General features: G+C 39.9%; 1 protein-coding gene across 5 annotated transcripts in view; it reads right to left on the bottom strand.

The window, feature by feature from the left end:
* Positions 1 to 18,705, bottom strand: part of Cdin1 (CDAN1 interacting nuclease 1) — a 213,810-nt gene that overhangs the window by 152,712 nt on the left and 42,393 nt on the right. For all 5 annotated transcript variants that reach the window (XR_005976686.1, XM_041679308.1, XM_041679307.1 and 2 more), the window contains exons 2-3: positions 1,202 to 1,247; positions 249 to 313 (exon numbers count right to left, since the gene is read on the bottom strand). Coding sequence is in view for 4 of the 5 variants with exons in the window: in XM_041679308.1 (XP_041535242.1) it covers positions 249 to 313; positions 1,202 to 1,247 (111 nt within the window). In the remaining variant the exon portion in view is untranslated. The remainder of the gene's footprint in view (positions 1 to 248; positions 314 to 1,201; positions 1,248 to 18,705) is intronic.

Here is an 18,705-nt window from a genome sequence, read left to right as displayed (position 1 = left end):
ATAAGATTCAGTAATAACTGGCTTCCTCTCATATAGGACATGTGCACAAACCTACACTGACATCGTCACCATATTATCCACACATGCCAAAGAAAGCACTTAAAAACTTACTGACAAATATGCTAAAAGTTTTAAATAACAGTCTTGAAACTATATAAAAAGTCAATTTAAATGATCTAATTTATTCATAATAATTACTACAATTAATAGGTACTGTGATACCCTCTAGTGGGGCAGGCAGGTCATACCTCTGGTAATAACTTTCAATCGCTTCTGGTGTGTGATGTTTGGCATGTGTCCTTTTAATATGTTTCTGAAAAAAAAAACACAAAAAAAATTTTAATATTGTGTCACATATCAGGTTCAAGAACAGCAAACACATATTTCCTCACCCGGTGGCGAGCACACTGGGCAAATTGGTAAGTAATGGCTTGGGGACTGGAGTGGCAGCAGAATCTCCTTTTCAGCTACTACATCTATGCATTTTAATCTCCTGCTTGGCTGGGATGTCTTCAGACCGTACCACAGTACAGTATATATGTAAAAGCCACCAGGGTCATAGTACTTGAATCTAAATAAGTTTGCTTAGGGCTGCAGAGGGCAAAGGAAAACTTGTTCCCTCTTTCAACCTTTGTATTAATTTTCCCTCAATTCAATTCCATCTAAGTCCTCTGCACTCGGGTTTTACAATCCAATTGCCATATTTAACCAGGAAGAACATTGCTTAAAAACAACTTATTTGAAAACTACAAAAAGTAATTCCATAGAGACTTGCCACTTGACTGACACCTGTCATCTCATGATAAATGACTCCATTTTCTGCCTCTCTTGCCTTCTGCCACTCCAGCCGTGGTCATTTATCATCATCTCTGTCAGCAATGGGAAGCGGCACTGACAGTGCAAGTCAGCAAACATTTAGCACATGGAGCCACGCAACACAGGGAAATTATTATTGTCAGAATAATAATGGTTTAGCATAATTTATTACAGGTCCACCAAATAAGCAAAGGCTAGATGTTATTAGACAGATGGATGGGTAGGCTTGGCAGGCCTCCACTGAGACGCAGGCGGTGCTTGATGTGGAAAGGAGAACATCCTCCAACCCAATCAGAGAGCTGGCAGTTCAATTACAAAGAAATAAAGGGACATTCATCATTCAATTAGGCACCTGTCAACCCTCACAAAGGAGAAAACTTCTAACCTGGTACTCCTGGGAGAAGATGCTCAGCAGAGTGGCCTGCGATTGACTGGAACAAATAAAAGAAGGACAAAGTTAATTACTGGAGTGCACAGCAAAGAAATAAAAGAGAAAGGACCTTCAAAGGTAGGCCCGCTGCCCTGTAATCCAACAGAACACGAAAACAAGTGTGGAGAAGTTGTTCCAGATGAGAACCTCACACAAAGGCTTCCTGCTGCGAGGTCAAGGAGAGAGGAAGAGTGGATGGGGAGAAAAAACGGTCCTGATGCAGGAAGCATACATAGCATTTGGATTCTTTGCAACCTCAAGATGGCTGCATCATATCTGTACTATAAAATGGGGCTTTATTCTATGAAGGACCACAGGAATAAGGTTTCTTGCCACAAACAAATGAACTACTCCAGGGAACAGTAGGAGCACATACTTCACTGAGTGACAGCATTCCCAGGTTTATCTTGCTGGCTGTCCCAGTTTCATGGGGAAACATAAACAACTGTCTTTACTAGGGGCAGCACAGAGGCCAGTGGAACACTCTCACCTATTGACAAGCCCTGAAAACAGAAGCCAAGGCAGCAGGAAGTGTCAGTCTGCAGAAGGCCTCACTCCCAAAGGCTACAGTTAACCAGGATGCCATGGTACCAAACACTTGGCAGTGAAGCAACCTGGGAAACATTCTCCAGAAATGAGGAGTTTGCTTCTACAGCTGTCCCCTTTAGGGATGGCACAGAATTTCTCTCAAAGCCATCAGCGTCCACTGCTGCCTTCTAGCTGCCCTCGGTGGGCACATCCACCATTGATAATGACTATTTCTGATATAGTCTTCTAGTAAATACAAACTGAAGAGACTGTACTTGAAATAATTTGACTTTCACAGTATGCCAACACTCTGAGGACATTATTTTCTTTTATTTATGAATGAAACCTTCCAAGTGTATTAGCAGTTCAGAGAGCTTGAAATAAAAATACCTCCACATTTGCCTGCTCACTGCCAGTGCCCGCAGCTTCTGGAAGCCATCATGGGGTTTGCTTCTGACCCACCCCACCAGGACCAAATTATATGAGGAGGTTTAAAACAAACAACAACAATAACAATACAAAAACATAAAAACCCTATAGGGCCAGCAAGATGGATTGGTGACTAACGGTACTGACAACCTGAGTTCAATCCCTGGGACTCACATGAGACAGAGAGTCCTGCAAGCTATCCTTTGGTCTGACATGCATGCACCCATACTAGTACAAATATATCATACATTCAACACAAACACATACAAAAATAATTTTAATAATGCCATCCCAGCACTCTGGAAACTGAAGCAGGAGAACTGTTTCAAGTTTGAGGTCTACATAGCAAGTAGGAACCAGTGTGAGCTACAAGGGTGAAAATCCATCTTGTGGGAGGGGGCCAGGAAGAGAAGGAAAGGCAGAAAGAGAGAGACAAAAACAGATTGGGGCTGGGCAGTGGTGGCACACACCTTTAATCCCAGCACTCGGGAGGCAGAGGCAGGCGGATCTCTGGGAGTTCGAGGCCAGCCTGGTCTACAAGAGCTAGTTCCGGGATGGACACCAAAGCTACAGAGAAACCCTGTCTTGAAACCCCCCCCCCAAAAAAAAAAAACAGATTGAGGACACCTCGTTAGTTGGAGGAGAGCTATAGATGTTCAACAAAGTGGACACTTAATTAAAGAACTACTTCAAGCCGGGCAGTGGTAGTACACACCTTTAATCCTGGCTCTAGGGAGGCAGAGACAGGCAGATTTCTGTGAGTTCGAGGCTAGCCTGGTCTACACAATGAATTCCAGGACAGCCAGAACTGTTACATAGAGAAACCCTATCTCAAATAATAGTGATGATAATAATAATAATAATAATAATAATAATAATAATAATAAAGAACCACTTTATTATGTCAAAGAATACTGAGAAATGACCTAGGACAATTATAAATTCATTAGTCAATTTTTTTTCAATTTCCTTTTGAAGTTGGAAGCCATCTTTTAAAAAAAACCTAATTGTATGTATGTATGTATGTATGTATGTATGTATGTATATTTGGCTTGCCTGAACTTAACGTGTAAATCACATACCTTGGTAGGGCTATTGATAAAAGCTTCTGAAAAAGATGCCAAAATGAAGGTTCAATCTGTATAAACCACTTTACAAAGTAAAATGTTTTAAATCTATATACAATTAAGAGACCTCTCCTCATAGCACAGAATAGATTGATGCTATGAAGCATTTCACAGTACATAAAACGTACACTTCTAGATTTCAAAAAATATGATAAAAACATTGGTTGGAAAGACAAAAGATGTCAAGTGTGGTGCCGCACGCCTTTAATCCAAGCACTTGAAAGGCAGGAGCAGGCAGAACTCGGAGTTCAAGGCCAGAATACGAGCGATAGTTTGTAGAATATACTGCGAAAGGGCTGGTGTGGGACCATAGCTAGAACAGCTCCTGGAGCAAAGGCAACGGGCAGGTGTGGGACCGTGGCTAGAACAGCTCCTGGAGCAAACGGCAACGGGCTGTGGAGCCTCTTCTGCAAGTATTTTCACAGTGAGAACAAGTTTCTCCACATGCAGTTTCCTGCATGTAATTCACACCATGGAAAGAGTAAAGCCCAGGCTGTCTCATGTCCAGTTCTGGGAGGCCAACCCCCACAACCTCTCCTACCCTCCAACCTCTCCTACCACACTAATATCCTTATTGCAAGGATGAAGAACTGGAGGAAGAAACATTAGTTTAAAATGCACAATGAAACATCTAGATAAAGTGGTGAACAAAATTTACATCTAATTCTAAAACCTAAATTCTTAATTCCCATAATATTTGTGCCTTCCTACCAGTTCCTAGAAAATGGCTCTGCCAGCCACGTAGGCTAACACCTCTGCTCAAGCATTTATGAGGTTGTATTATGACACAGACCACCTGACAGGTGGAACATGATTGAAGCCACAAGAGGTCAAATGTTTTGACCAAAGTAAATGACTTTAGATAAAAATTTCCTTTTTTAAAAAATCAAATTGGACTTTTCCTTTAATTAGCCGCATCAAATACAATTTTCTTTTTGGATTGAAAAATAAAGAGACTATTAACGGCAGCAAACAGTCCTTTAAGAGGTAAAAGGACTACTAGGTACTTTCCATTATCCTTTCTACAACTAAGGTGCATTTTAACTACCACTACCGCCTTGGGTGTTTCGTTTTTATTATTTTTTTTTCCTGAGATGGTGTGGGACTACTTTATTTATTTACTTATTTATTTATTTATTTAAAATTTCTGCCTCCTCCCCGCCACCGCCTCCCATTTCCCTCCCCCTCCCCCAATCAAGTCCCCCTCCTTCATCAGCCCAAAGAGCAATCAGGGTTCCCTGCCCTGCAGGAAGTCCAAGGACCACCCACCTCCATCCAGGTCTAGTAAGGTGAGCATCCAAACTGCCTAGGCTCCCACAAAGCCAGTACGTGCAGTAGGATCAAAAACCCATTGCCATTGTTCTTGAGTTCTCAGTAGTCCTCATTGTCCACTATGTTCAGTGAGTCCAGTTTTATTGCCTTGGGTGTTTCTATCAGACTTTATGTGTGTTTTACTCAAATGTTATTGCCACCTCATACCTTAACATCTCAAGTATAAATTGTGAAAACACTTTCTAAGCTGTTAATCTTATAAAGCAATATTTAATAAAGAATTTCCCACTTACAAAAAGCATACTCTGTAAAACCCAGATTCCACTGCCAACAGCTATCTAGTCTACAGCTAGATATCAGTGTTTTCATTCGGCATCCAAAGAATATGGACAGACACAAAAGGAACAACTACAAATCTTAAATGATACACATATTTTTGTACTATTCTATCACCATAAAAGAAATACATGTATCCATTCTACTAGAATTATTCTTTTTAAATTATTGTGACTAAAACAAAAAAATACTGTTGGCGGAGACTGTTCTTTCATTTCTCGGCTGCCCGGACCTGAAATAATCACACAGAAACTGTATTAATTAAAACACTGCTTGGCCAATCACTTAAGTGTATTGCTAGCTAGCCCTTATATCTTAAATTAACCCATCTCTATTAATCTGTGCATCACTATGAGGTCATGGCCTACCATCAAGGTTCCGGTGGACTCCATGGGCGACTACATGGCATCTCCCTGACTCTGCCTTCTCTCCTCCTCTGCTTGAAATTCCCACCTTGCTCTATTCTGCTAAGCCACTGGCTGAAACAGCTTTACTCACTAATGAATAAAAGCAACACATATACAGAAGGATGTCCCATACCAAAATACCACATAGAATTGTTGTGTAGCATAACAAATTAATATTTTTTAAAAGATGAAAACCAGGTAACAATTTAGGTCAATACTATTGGCACCCCAAGGGACATCTAGGCAATCATCATCATTCCTTGTTAAGGAATGATTCTTCTGCTCTTTCTTTGATTTCCTTTAGTTTTACCATGAAAAGTATGTATTCTAGAAGTTAGTATTGCTGGGCACTTGCAAGGCAGAGTCAGGCAGAACTCTGTGAGTTCAAGGCCAGCCTGGTCTATAGAGTGAGTTCCAAGACAGTCAGGGCTGTTACACAGAGAAACCCTGATGTGGGATGTTCCTTCTGTATGTGTTTCTGGATTATGTATACTGTTGTGTTTTCTTTAAATTTTTTGAATGTTAATGAGCTAACTACAGTGAGACAGTTCATTGTACAGGCCTTTAAGCTAAACCAACATATATGTTTTAAAGATATCTTGACCTCAAAATTTGAGTCTAAGGATATGCTACTTTGAAAAGATGTTCTACTTTTGTTCCCATAGAAGAAGAGAACATGTAGATTCCTTCCAGGCTAATATGGTTGAATGGAACAAGACCCCCTGAAAGGTCTCTGTGAACCACTAAAAATACTTTGTCCAACAAATAGCAAGAAGCAGTTTGGAGAAAACTATGCCAAAATTCCCAAAATAATTGTTTATAAATGTTTATTTTCATTTTTAAAAAGTTGGTTATAAATGATTAATGGTCAAAATCAATTTCTAAAAAAAAGGAGGGTATGATATAAAGATGAATACTTTGCATTGGTATGGATCTTGGTCTACTGATACAAATTTAAAGTCAATTTTGTTATACTGTGGATATGTATTCCTGCTCTTGATTAAGGTATTGTGTTTGTGTAGTTTATTTAATAATGTAATGCATAATTAAAAACTGCAGATTAATAAACAAGTCGTTTATAATAGTCAAACTAGCAGTCATGTTAGGTTTTCTAGATGTATAGAGATATATTTCAGATGGACAGGTATTCTTCAAATTTTTCAAAAACCAACAGAATATGGCATTTAAAATGTTTTTTAAGAGCTTAGATTTGGGCTGGAGAGATGGCTCAGTGGTTAAGAGCATTGCCTGCTCTTCCAAAGGTCCTGAGTTCAATTCCCGGCAACCACATGGTGGCTCACAACCATCTGTAATGATGTCTGGTGCCCTCTTCTGGCCTGCAAACATACACACAGACAGAATATCGTATATATAATAAATAAATAAATAAATAAATATTAAAAAAAAGAGCTTAGACTTTTCTCAGGAGTGACACATGTCTGCTTCTGGTAGCACCAATTACTTCAATGAGGTTGATGGACATTAAAGAAACTCATTATGGAATTTGCCTTCAATGTGACAAGGCTAGCCATTTGGGCAAGACACTGCTCTTGCCTGAACTGCTTAAAGGTATGTTGTATGAATTGGACATGCAGGACTCACAGAAAAGTGACTGTTGAACTTTTTGAAAGATTGAATGGTCCTTCAGGGTTCCTGCTTCACAGAAGAAACTGCCAGACGTTCTGGAGGGCACAGAAGAAAGTAACTGACAAACTGCCCATATAGGAGAAACAATCTTCAAATTTCCTGCTTCATGAAAGAGTCTGCCAGACATTTTACAGGGCACAGAAGAAAGCAACAGATGAACTTTGTCAGTACAAGGCAGAACAGATCTTCAAATTTCCTGATACATTGAAAAGTTCGCTGGATACTATAGGCCTGTAGGCTGAAGATAGATACCCCAATGTTACAGAAGACCTTTGGGTGAGATGTCTCTGTCAATTCTAGAAATTTGGAAGTTACTTACAATGCACTTCTTGCTTACTTAGGTAATATATCCTTCTGGGGTCTTTGATGGAGTTGAAGAATAGATAGTTATAATTATAGTTTTCCTTAGTTATGATAAAGAAAAAATTAGATATAAAAATTTTAGATTCACAAAGATAGGATAGATCATATTTTCCTTAATTTGACAAAATAAATGGACTAAATATTATAACTATAATTCTTGCTTGATAACTGTTTGCTATATGTAATTTTACTATGTTAAAATTAAAACCTTCCTTTTTAATTAGACAGAAAAAGGGAGAAGATGTGGGATGTCTTTCTGTATATATGTTGCTTTATTGGTTGATGAATAAAGCTGTTTTGGCCAATGACTTAGCACAGTAAAGCCAATAGAGAAATCTAAACAGAGATGTAGAGAGAGAGCAGGTAGAGTCAGGAAAATGCCATGTAGCTGCTGAAAAGGAAAGTCACCAGAACTTTACAGGTAGGCAACAGCCTGGTGGTGATACACAGATTAATAGAAATGGGGTAATTTAAGATGTAAGAGCTAGCTATGAATATGCCTAAGCTATTGGCCAAGCAGTGCTGTAATTAATATAGTTTCTGAGTGATTATTCAGGTCTGGGCAGCTCGGAACATACAAGCAGTCTCCTTTTATAAAACACAATCTTGAAAAACAAACAAATAGAAAACACTATCCTGAGTGAGGTAATCCAGACCCAAAAAGAGGAACATGGGATGTACTCACTCATAACTGGTTTCTAGCCATAAATAAAGGACATTGAGCCTAAATTCGTGATCCTAGAGAAGCTAAATAAGAAGGTGAACCCACAGAAAAACATATAGTCATCCTCCTGGATATTAACCTTCATCAGGCGATGAAAGGAGACAGAGACAGAGACCCACATTGGAGCACCAGACTGAAACCCCAAGGTCCAAATCAGGAGCAGAAGGAGAGAGAGCACGAGCAAGGAACTCAGGACCGTGAGGGGTGCACCCACACACTGAGACAATGGGGGTGTTCTATCGAAAACTCACCAAGGCCAACTGGACTGGGTCTGAAAAAGCATTGGATAAAACCGGACTCGCTGAACATAGTGGACAATGAGTACTGCTGAGAAGTCAAGAACATTGGCACTGGGTCTTGATCCTACTGCACATACTGGCTTTGTGGGAGCCCAGGCTGTTTGGTTGTTCACCTTACTAGACCTGGAAGGAAGTGGGAGGTCCTTGGACTCCCCACAGGGCAGGGAACCCTGACTGCTCTTCAGGCTGATGAGGGAGGGGGACTTGATTGGGGGAGCGGAAGGGAAATGGGAGGCGGTGGCGGGGAGGAGACAGAAATCTTTAATAAATTAATTAATTAATTAAAAAAAAGAAGTTAGTATTGTCTATTGGTAAACATTGGAAGAAACGTCTTATGCAATACAGACTTGTTTTTGGTCCGGGCTCCTCAACTACCATGTCTATGAGAGTTAGACAAAGGTGCAGTTCATTGCTTACGGTTCACACATCTTCTTAGGGTGATGCATGTTTATGGCCCCATCCCAAAGCTTGAGTTGTTTGGAAGGGCTCCCCACATCTGATCTCTGTCTAATGGTTCTATGTTGTTGTAAGTACTGCTTGGACTACATCGACTAAAGGGAAATTGAACTAGGATTTAAGGATTTCAAAGGAAGCCACCCAAAATGTTATCTTCCAAAATTAAAAATTCTACATAAGTAACCTGTAGAAAATATGGAATAATGATGAAATGCACAAAATCAATACTTGGGAAAAACTCAAACTATCTGCTAGATTTAGAGGGACATAATTTGAGCTAGTGCAGAGACCTAACAAATTATACAATCCAGGACATTTGTGTCAGTCTTTAGGCAATACATGGTACATTTATTTTCAAAAAAGAAAAAAAAACATACTCCTAAGATCACTTAAGAGCAGTGAGTGGAGAACTTCCACTAGCAGATTATCAATATGAACAAAGACTAAAAACAAACAAACAAAATAGTATTTATCAAGAAAAACATGCTATAGAATTATATCTACATTTTATAGAAGCTATCCAAAGTATAAAACCACAAGATAGAACCACTTATTTTTCATGGACATCTCTGGATGTAGGACAAGAAACAGTATGAGACTGGCATCAGCCAGCTCAACCACGGCTACGGCAGATATGGGGAAGTGGGAAGGAATTGCAGATGCCAATCATGCTCAAAACTGTCCATCATTTTTAATCTGGTGAGGAAAGGCAATGCAAGTGTTAGAATGTTTCCTTTCTATGAAAGTAAAAAATTATCTAAAGCAAACAGGGAGATGAAGAGGCTCTTTATATTATCTCTAGACATTTGTATCTCAAGATATATTTCATAATGAAACTAAATAGTAAATGAGCCATTATATAAATCCATCTCCCAGAGTCTCTCTGCTCTAAAGCCTTCTATTCTGAATGTTCAAACTAATTACAGTCTATAGTATTTATACCTCTTACCTTCCTAATTAAATTTAAGTACTAACTTTTCAGAATAAGCCATAATATAAATCAGATAAAGAATAGGAAGCCTAAGTGTCAGGTACTTAATTACGCCAGCCAGTCCAGTCTCCGGATCATTTTTCTCCTAAGTAATTCTGGTAACTTAACAGATTATATAAATAATAAATTAATAGGAAATGTTTACTAGTTACCTCTTAAAATTTCACCTTTTCTCCCTGAAATGATATCTTTAACAAATCATACTGAACTACACTATGAGAAGCTTTAAATTAAACTTGTACTCACTTGATTACAAGAGAAGATGAATATAATGTGGGAGCTGATGGCGGCCTGTGTGTGATAACAATCCTATTTCCCTTACTGGATAAAACTCAACTTTCTTCTAGTTTTTCCTCTCCCCCTGGCTATATCCCACCTTCTTCCAAGTATGCTTCTGTTTTCCTACTCCACAACTGTCTTTCCTTCCAACTATCATCCATCTGTCTTTCCCCCTAAGTATTGGGATTATAGGGAACGTGACCATGTCTGGCTGTTTATCACTTCTTTCCCATTGATACATCTTTGGTCTAACAGGCCTTTGGGTCCATAAGCCTCCAGCTCACAGCAATCTGACTTCTGTCCCACCTGCAACAGAAGCAAAAAGTCATCGACTTCTTAATCACTAAATCTCAAAGCCATCCGCTTACTTTTGAGTAGCTGTGACCAATGCCGCTTAAGAAAATGACATAAGGAGGAAATGATTTAGGCTCATGGCTTCTGAAGGCTTGCTCTGTGGTTGTGTCCTGTGCTTGGGCAGAATATGAAAGCACTGGGAACATGCAGGGAGATCATGCTTCGCTTCACTTCACAGAAGACAAGAAGCAGAAGGGACTGGAGATCAGGATTACCCTGCTGACTTAATGCCTTCAACCAGGTCTCCTCTCCAAACCTTCTAAAAAGAGCTACCAGTAAGGGACTAAGTGCTCAACAAATGATCTCAAGGGGATTTTCATAATCAAAGCTCCACAAAACACTCTGCCACCAGGCCTCTCTGCAATATATGCTCCTCTGACTGTCCTTTTCTAGAAAAATCTTCGTCCTCTGGATTCCAGATTTGACTTTCCTTCCCACTGTCTTTCCTTGGCTGTCTGCTTTCTTTCCTGGGTTCTCCAGAGAGCTCTCCTCAGTCTTTTCCCCTTCCACCCTCCATGTTAATCCAGCAGAAAGGGGCATCCTAACCTTCTCCCAACAACTACTTGCATGGCTCCCCACATGAATGTATGCAAAAATGTACAGGGGGTTTAGAGCGATCCTGATCTTAATTAGTTTCTAATAAGGATTTCCCCCATTTGGTCACAGACATCACTCAATCAAACTGACCATCCCCTCCCTTTCTCACAAACATGCTTTCAGTCCCTATGTCTCCCTCATATATTTGTTTCATAAATGCAGAGACATGAGCTAGGAATGCCTCGGTCATTCCAGACGCAGGCTTCTCCCTCAGGCTGGGACATCTCATTTGTTGAGTCTGCCACGAAAGAAAAAGCTCGTTTCACGTCTGCCCACTCTTCCCAGTTCACTTCCCTTGCCCCCTACACCTACAGCTTCCAGGACAATCTCCAATTTACCACCAACCCCCGTCAGAGACATTTTGCTTACGTTGCTCTCTCAGCTCCAAAAGCCCTTGTAGTTGTCTATTGCCTACAGGATGATACTCCAACTTACAAGCCAGGCACTTGAGGACTCGCTTAACCAGTCTTCTTTCTAATTTCAAACGACTCTTGCCAGCTTCAAAGCCCTGTGCAGCTTAGATGCCACACAGCTATAAATGACCATGCTTGCTCTAGAGACAATGCTATCCCACTTTAATTTCCTTGGAAACTCTCCTCTGGAGGTAACGACACACTGTAGAATACTCTTACACACCACACTGTCACTATTTACTCCAGTCATTAGTGTCAAGGGTATCTGGAGGGGAGATAGGGCATTTTCACATCAAGGTCAACCTTTTCCCTTTACAAAAGGACAGAAGCTAAAGACCACAGAGGTGAAGTAATTTGGCATAGGACACATGAAGCATTCTTTTATAGTAGGTGAGGCAAAGAAAAGCCATGTTGTATTACACGTGGGACTTAATGGTATAATACTTTATGATGTCATCACAATGATAGGAAAAGGGGAACATGATAAAATTTCAGTGCAGTTCAAAAATGTCAGTAATCACCATGTACATATGTCAATGTACATAAATTAAGTTGTAAATACAAATAAAGAACACACTAGAACATAATTTGTATCAACAACTGTCCCCAAACCCCAAGTCTGCATTTGACACCTTCAAAAGCAACTCTTTCCTAATGACTGGAGGCTTTCCTCATAACTATCACCAGAGCTTTCGGCTGGTACCACGATGAAGGTTCTGAACCTGTGTGACAAACTGCCACATATTCAAATTGATATGTCAGGATTTGTAGGGCTTTATATGTTGAGTATGATTATAGATTTTATGAGGGAATAATTTTGTGCCTTAGAAAAGTATGGTTTTTATCATATACTGTCATTCAATGGTTTATGGTTTTTATTAAAAAAAATTCCTTTCCTATGATATAAATCAGTGGACTTGCTTTACAGGCAACTTTGTTGTAACAGTCTATTCTATAGGAAAAAGGAACTCATATTGTAAGTCATAAATATTCACATTATGAGAAAGTATATATTTATACAGGAATGAGGGAAAACATAACCAAAGAAAATGAAATTAATTTTAATAAAAGCAAAGAGCTTGAATAGACACATGTCTTAGTAGATGCAAAATGTTGACCAGTGCATTAGGGAAATCAGACTGAACCCACTATAAAGGACTAATCCACACTGGCTAGAGTGACTATAAGGAAAAAAACCACAGATATTAGCAAATGTTGGCAAGGATGCAGGGAAAGAAGAACCCTCATACAAGGGGAGCAGGTTGAAAATCGTGCAGATTTTTAGAAAACTTTGTTGACCCTTTAAAATATTCAACACAGAACAGGGCTGGGGAGATGGCTCAGCAGGTAAAAGCACTGAGCTATGCAAGCCAGATGACCTGCACTGATCCTAGAATCTACAGTGCAGACAACTCCAAAACCATCCTCTGACCTCTACGTGCCTCAGCGCTCGTGCATACAGACGATCTCTGGCGCCCTGGCTCCGCATCTGTCTCTCTCACATACACACTAATAACAACAATAAATTAAAAACATTAAACAGAGTTACACTATGACTCAGCAATGAAACTCCTGGAGATATTTCAAGAACTGAAAATGTGTCCTCACCAAACCCCACATAAAGTGTTCAGGAAGCACTGCTTGTAATAGACACAGGGTAGACAGAAGTCACATGCCCAGCAGTTGATGACGGATAACTGAAATGTGGTATATTCATATCCTAAAATATTATCTGATAGAAAATTAAAGATTGATCTACACTCTGACACAGAAGACCTTATAAACATTATATAGTCAAACAAGCAAACAAACAAACAACCTCTGATCACAAAGGCCAGGCCAGATACTACAGGATTCCATTTATATGAACTGTCCAGAATAAGAAAACCCACAGGAACCAAAAGTACATTAGTGGTTGCCAAGGCTGTATGCAGGAGACAGAGGGTACTTGCTAATGAGCATGAGTTTCTTTTTAGAAAGAAAATGCTCTAAAATTAGGTCGTGGTGAGGACTACTTGACTTCATGAATATACTAAAAACTACTGAATTAATCGTGTGCTGTTTTAGAATGGTGAAGCTCATACTATGTATCTAAAGAAAATAAAGATTAAAAATTAGTATGAGGTAGGTGGTAGCACGGGTGAGGGAGATGTCCTTCCTCCTCCATCCCTTGCTACCTGTGACAGGTGAGAGAGCTGGTCCCAGGGTCAGAAGAGAGAGAACTACTTCTGCCCTTCAATAGCTGCCACACACAGGAGAGTTGACCCCCCCACTCCCCCCCCCACACACACACTCATATAACTGCTGCAGCAGCCAGAATAAAGGGCCCTGCACCTCTCCTGGGCAAGACAGTAGGACTGACCCTGGTGGTGTGAGTGTAAGCAGGGCAGGATCTGGGGGCCTGAGAGCAGGAGAACTGGCCCTGCCCCTTGCTGCAGGCTGCACAGGGTTGGAGAGCTACCCCTGGTAGTGATCATGAAGGAGAGTTGGCATGTTGACCAACTCAGCTACCACCCAGGCCCAGAACCAGGACTATAAGTTGGCCCAACCCAACATATACCGCAACTGTGAACTGTTGGAGCAGGTGAAGGAAATGAACCTATAGATCTAAAACAGCAGAATCTCCACAACACAGGACAATAAGAGGACATCCGAGAGGTGCCCCAGAGAGAGCCCATTACTGGTGGTATAGCAGACAACAGAAGCTTTGAACTAGACCAATGACTGACTCAAATGTATGAACATTTACAAGTAAAGATGAATGGACTATAAGATAAACTGTGCAACTCAATGGGCCATTCCATAGCTTCCAAGATGAAATTCTTCTCCTTTTAAATATTTATTTGTTTGTTTGTTTATTTATTTATTTATTAGTGGAAGGGTTGTAAGGGCAGAAATATTTTTCATAGATATAAGCAAGGTGATGTGGTGATAGTAGGATCAGGATGCATGATGTGAAATCCACAGAGAATCAATACAAGTTGAGAAAAAATGAGTATGAAATCAAAACTATTTATTTTTCCTTCCTGTGGCAGTTCCAATAATAAGAATTACCCCCATCTCCCAATATAAAAACACAATTTTAAGCCGGGCGGTGGTGGCGCACGCCTTTAATCCCAGCACTCGGGAGGCAGAGGCAGGCGGATCTCTGTGAGTTCGAGACCAGCCTGGTCTACAAGAGCTAGTTCCAGGACAGGCTCCAAAACCACAGAGAAACCCTGTCTCGAAAAACCAAAAAAAAAAAAAAAAAAAAAAAAAAAAAAAAAAAAACACAATTTTAATATGATCTCACAATTGGGGAAGTCATTATTTTTCCAAGGAATATATAATTTTTCCCTGACTTAGGAGAGGTTTTTCAGCTCATAAGAATAAAACCTTGATAAATTCTGGCGCACACCTTAAGTGTTGCACAGACACTGACCAGTCAGGCATGTGAGAATTATCACACTGGGGCTGGAGTACTCTGCAGTAGAGAGCCCTTGCCTCATGTGAGCCCTGGCTTTCATCCCAGTTCTATTTTTAAGAAAGAACAAACAAGGGACACTGCCTTTATTCAGAATGTGTTTAAAATCTAAAAAGAAAAGTCAGTATTTCTTGATCTTTGTTTCATGATCTTTAATATGGCTTCCTATAAATTTATTTCCATCTTGAAATCCTATGACTAGCAGTTCTCTGCTTTTTAGTATTTTTGTTTTGCTTTGCTCTAAAGCAAGGTCTCTCTATGTAGCCTAGAGAAGCCCCAAAGCCACGTCTGCTGCCTCAGTCTCCAGAGTCCTGGATTACAGATGTTCTGGCCTCACCCCTTGCTCTCAGTCCCAGAGAGCTTATCAGAAAACTGTGCCTATGTCCTTATACCAACCAGCAGTCATACTGAAACTGGACTCTCTGTGCAGGTCTAACTAGGCAAAGAACCAGAGCCACAAGATGTTTATTAAGATTTCTAGTAATTAAACTAATTTAGACCATGGGATAAGAAAACAGAAGCTCCCGCCACAATGACATCACCGCTGAACTCCAGAAGCCCACAGGTAACCTTATTTTTCTAATATAAGAATGAATCCAGATATTTAATAAAGATCAACCACATAGCACCTGAATAACTGACTGACTTAGGATACTATGTGCATACATACAGATATGTTTTCATAAATAAATAAGAAATTAGTCCAACTCCAATTCAAACATTGAGTTGTGTGTTGTTTTGTTCATCTGTCATGTAAGTCAGGCCTTGAACACACTTGAAGGTCATGACCTTCAACTCCTGCTCCTCCTGATCCATCTCCTGAATACTGGGATTCCAGGTGTGCACTACTGTGCCTTCTTTGTGCGAGCAGGGATGGAGCTCAGGGCTGTAAGCATGTTAGGCAAACTCTCCATTGACTGAACTATGCCGAAAGCCCTCAATACTGATTTTTCTTTTTTAGGGGCTTTCTGCCTTGAATTAGGCAATCCCAGGAAATGATACAAGCATGTTTGATGATGTATAAAGTCCTTATTCCCTCACCTCTTTCTCACAGCTACAAACTGAATTATGACTTTAGGTCACAAGATTTTTATCACAATGGCCTAATGTTAAGTAAAACGGAGTTGATCATATTCTTAACATGAATTTGGCTTCAGAAAGGTATCTGAAAAGGACATGTTTAAAATACAAAGTAAGATACTAGGGAATAAGTTTTAACTTTTAGTGACAAAAAAAAATCACTTCTCGAATAATGTTCAGCAAATTGAATCAGTAACTCATGACATGACTGTCAATGGACAGCTGTCGACCTCTAGCCAACACCATGTGTTCCATCGCAACCTTTCAGTTTTCACCTATCCTTCAGCGGGGCTCGTAAATAGAAACGTGGTACCAAAAAGCCTTGTTAGCTTTTAAGTTATTAAGTGCTACAAAAAAATGATTAATTCCAATTTACTACAACTGGTTTTCTAAACACAGTTGCTTTAAAAAAAAAAAAAGCCCTCAAGTGAATCAATTTCACTTTCTCAACATTTTTGTTTTGAAAAGTGTGTGTGTGTGTGTGTGTGTGTGTGTGTGTGTGTATGATGTTGGAAATCACACCCAGGATATTCAGGTGACAGGTCAGTATATTACCACTGAGCTACACAGCCAGGGCTTCAGCCTTACTCTCATACAAAAACAAAAAAGTAAAACATATAAACAAACAAAATTCTATAGCCAAACACTGGTTTCTTGTGGCTGCTCTGAAAAGTTAACACAATCTTGACAGAAATTTATTCTCATAATTTAGGGGGGCAAAAGTCTAAAATTAACATTACTATCCTCAAATTGACTTTCTAGGCAAGATTGTACTCTCTGTCTCGTTCAGCTGCTCGTGGCTACCAGCATCCTTAACTAGTGGTTGTTGCATCATGAAAATCTTCATGAGAAACATCTTCCGTTTTCTCTGTTCCAGCTTCGCATCGGCTTCTATGTATGTGGGTAATAAACCTCCTCCATCTCCCTTTTCCAAGGATACATTCATTCTGTATAGGGCCCACCTAATGCAATAATTCAGGATACTTTCTTTCCCTAAAACCCTTAAGTTAATGACATCAGTAAAGAGCCCAAATCTCTATGACATTTATAGCTTCCATAGTTTAAAACATCACATGCTTAAAAGGACTGAATTTTAGTCTACCATTATCTACCCTCTGATCCCAGAGATTCACATCTGTCCCGCATATAAAATGCATTCATCCCAACCCGATGTCTCACAAAGTCTCAACTCACTACGGCATTACCTCAGTTCAACATCTATCAAATCCTAAACTCCTCTGATTTTATCAAAGCAAGTGTGATGTGATTCTGGACACAATCCACTCTGACACACTCCTAGCTTTCAAAGCCCCTTTACACAATTGTGTAGCACATTTCTGTACTGAAAGCACACAATCACACGGAAAGGACAAGCAAATGCCTTCACACAAGAATAGGAGTCTGCAGCAATGCATACAACAGCATGGATACGTCTCAGTGTGCAATTACAAGGAGCCAAACACAAGGCTCATTCTGCAGAATTCACTTTTTCTTTATGGCATCCTGGGGTGGAAATATACACACACACATCAGAAAACAGATCAAGAGTTCCTAGGTGATAAGGACCGGGCAAAAGAAAAAGACAAAGGTGGTTTTAGGGAATATTTTGGCTCATTTGTACTACTATAACAGAACAACCCAGGACTAGGAAATGTATAAAGCACATAAGTCTATTTTTCACAGCTCTAGAGGCAGGGAAAGCCAGGATTGAGGAACTGGAGGCTCACTGTGTGGTGAGAGCTAATTCTGTCTCGAGATGGTACTTCACACTTGCGCCCTCCAGAAGAGCAGTGCGGTGTGCTCACGGCAAAGGAACGCAAGGGCAGGAACACACTCCCTCTTTATTTCACCGTGCTTACATTTCTAATCGTGTGCACATGCATAAGAGAGCCCTAAACACCTTGGAGCTTGAGTTACAGGTGTCTGTGAGCCATCTGATATGGGTGTTTAAGAACTAAAACCAGTCTTCGGTAAGAGCAGCATGCATTTTTAACCACTGAGCCATCTCTCCAGCCCCTTCACTTGGTCCCTTTAATAAGGCCTCAACTTACCCATGAGGGTCCTGCCTGCATCAAGTGATGATCCTTAAATCACAGCCTCTTTGACTACCACATTAGATTTCAGCACTCAGATTTTAGGAGATGCACTCAGATCACAGCAAGAAGGGAGATGTATTCTACATTTAGTTTATGGTTATGATGACACAGCAGCTATGCTTACCAAAACTCTCCAAAATACACATAAAAGGATTAATTTAACACTCGAAAATTGATAAAAAAATTAATTAAAAAATTAAAATATTTAGCCGGGCGATGGTGGCACACGCCTTTAATCCCAGCACTCGGGAGGCAGAGGCAGGCGGATCTCTGTGAGTTCGAGACCAGCCTGGTCTACAGAGCTAGTTCCAGAGCTAGTTCCAGGACAGGCTCCAAAAAAGCCACAGAGAAACCCTGTCTCGAAAAACCAAAAAAAAAAAAAAAATTTAAAATTTTGTATAATTGTCATGACATTTTATCTTAATCACTATTCTATGAACTCAAGTTAGGTTGATACAATCCATATCATGTGTATATATAATTTGTATAAAAGATAATATTATATGCATCATTTACACATGTAATTTTAACATAACATATACATATAATCCATAAAAATAGGGGCTGGAGAAATGGCTCAATTTTCCAGAAGAGTCAA

This window comes from Microtus oregoni, unplaced genomic scaffold, assembly GCF_018167655.1.
Source record: "Microtus oregoni isolate MIOR12 unplaced genomic scaffold, Mior012 000031F_ref0000149, whole genome shotgun sequence".
Lineage (NCBI taxonomy): Eukaryota > Metazoa > Chordata > Mammalia > Rodentia > Cricetidae > Microtus > Microtus oregoni.
This window is presented reverse-complemented; position numbering and strand designations above follow the sequence as displayed.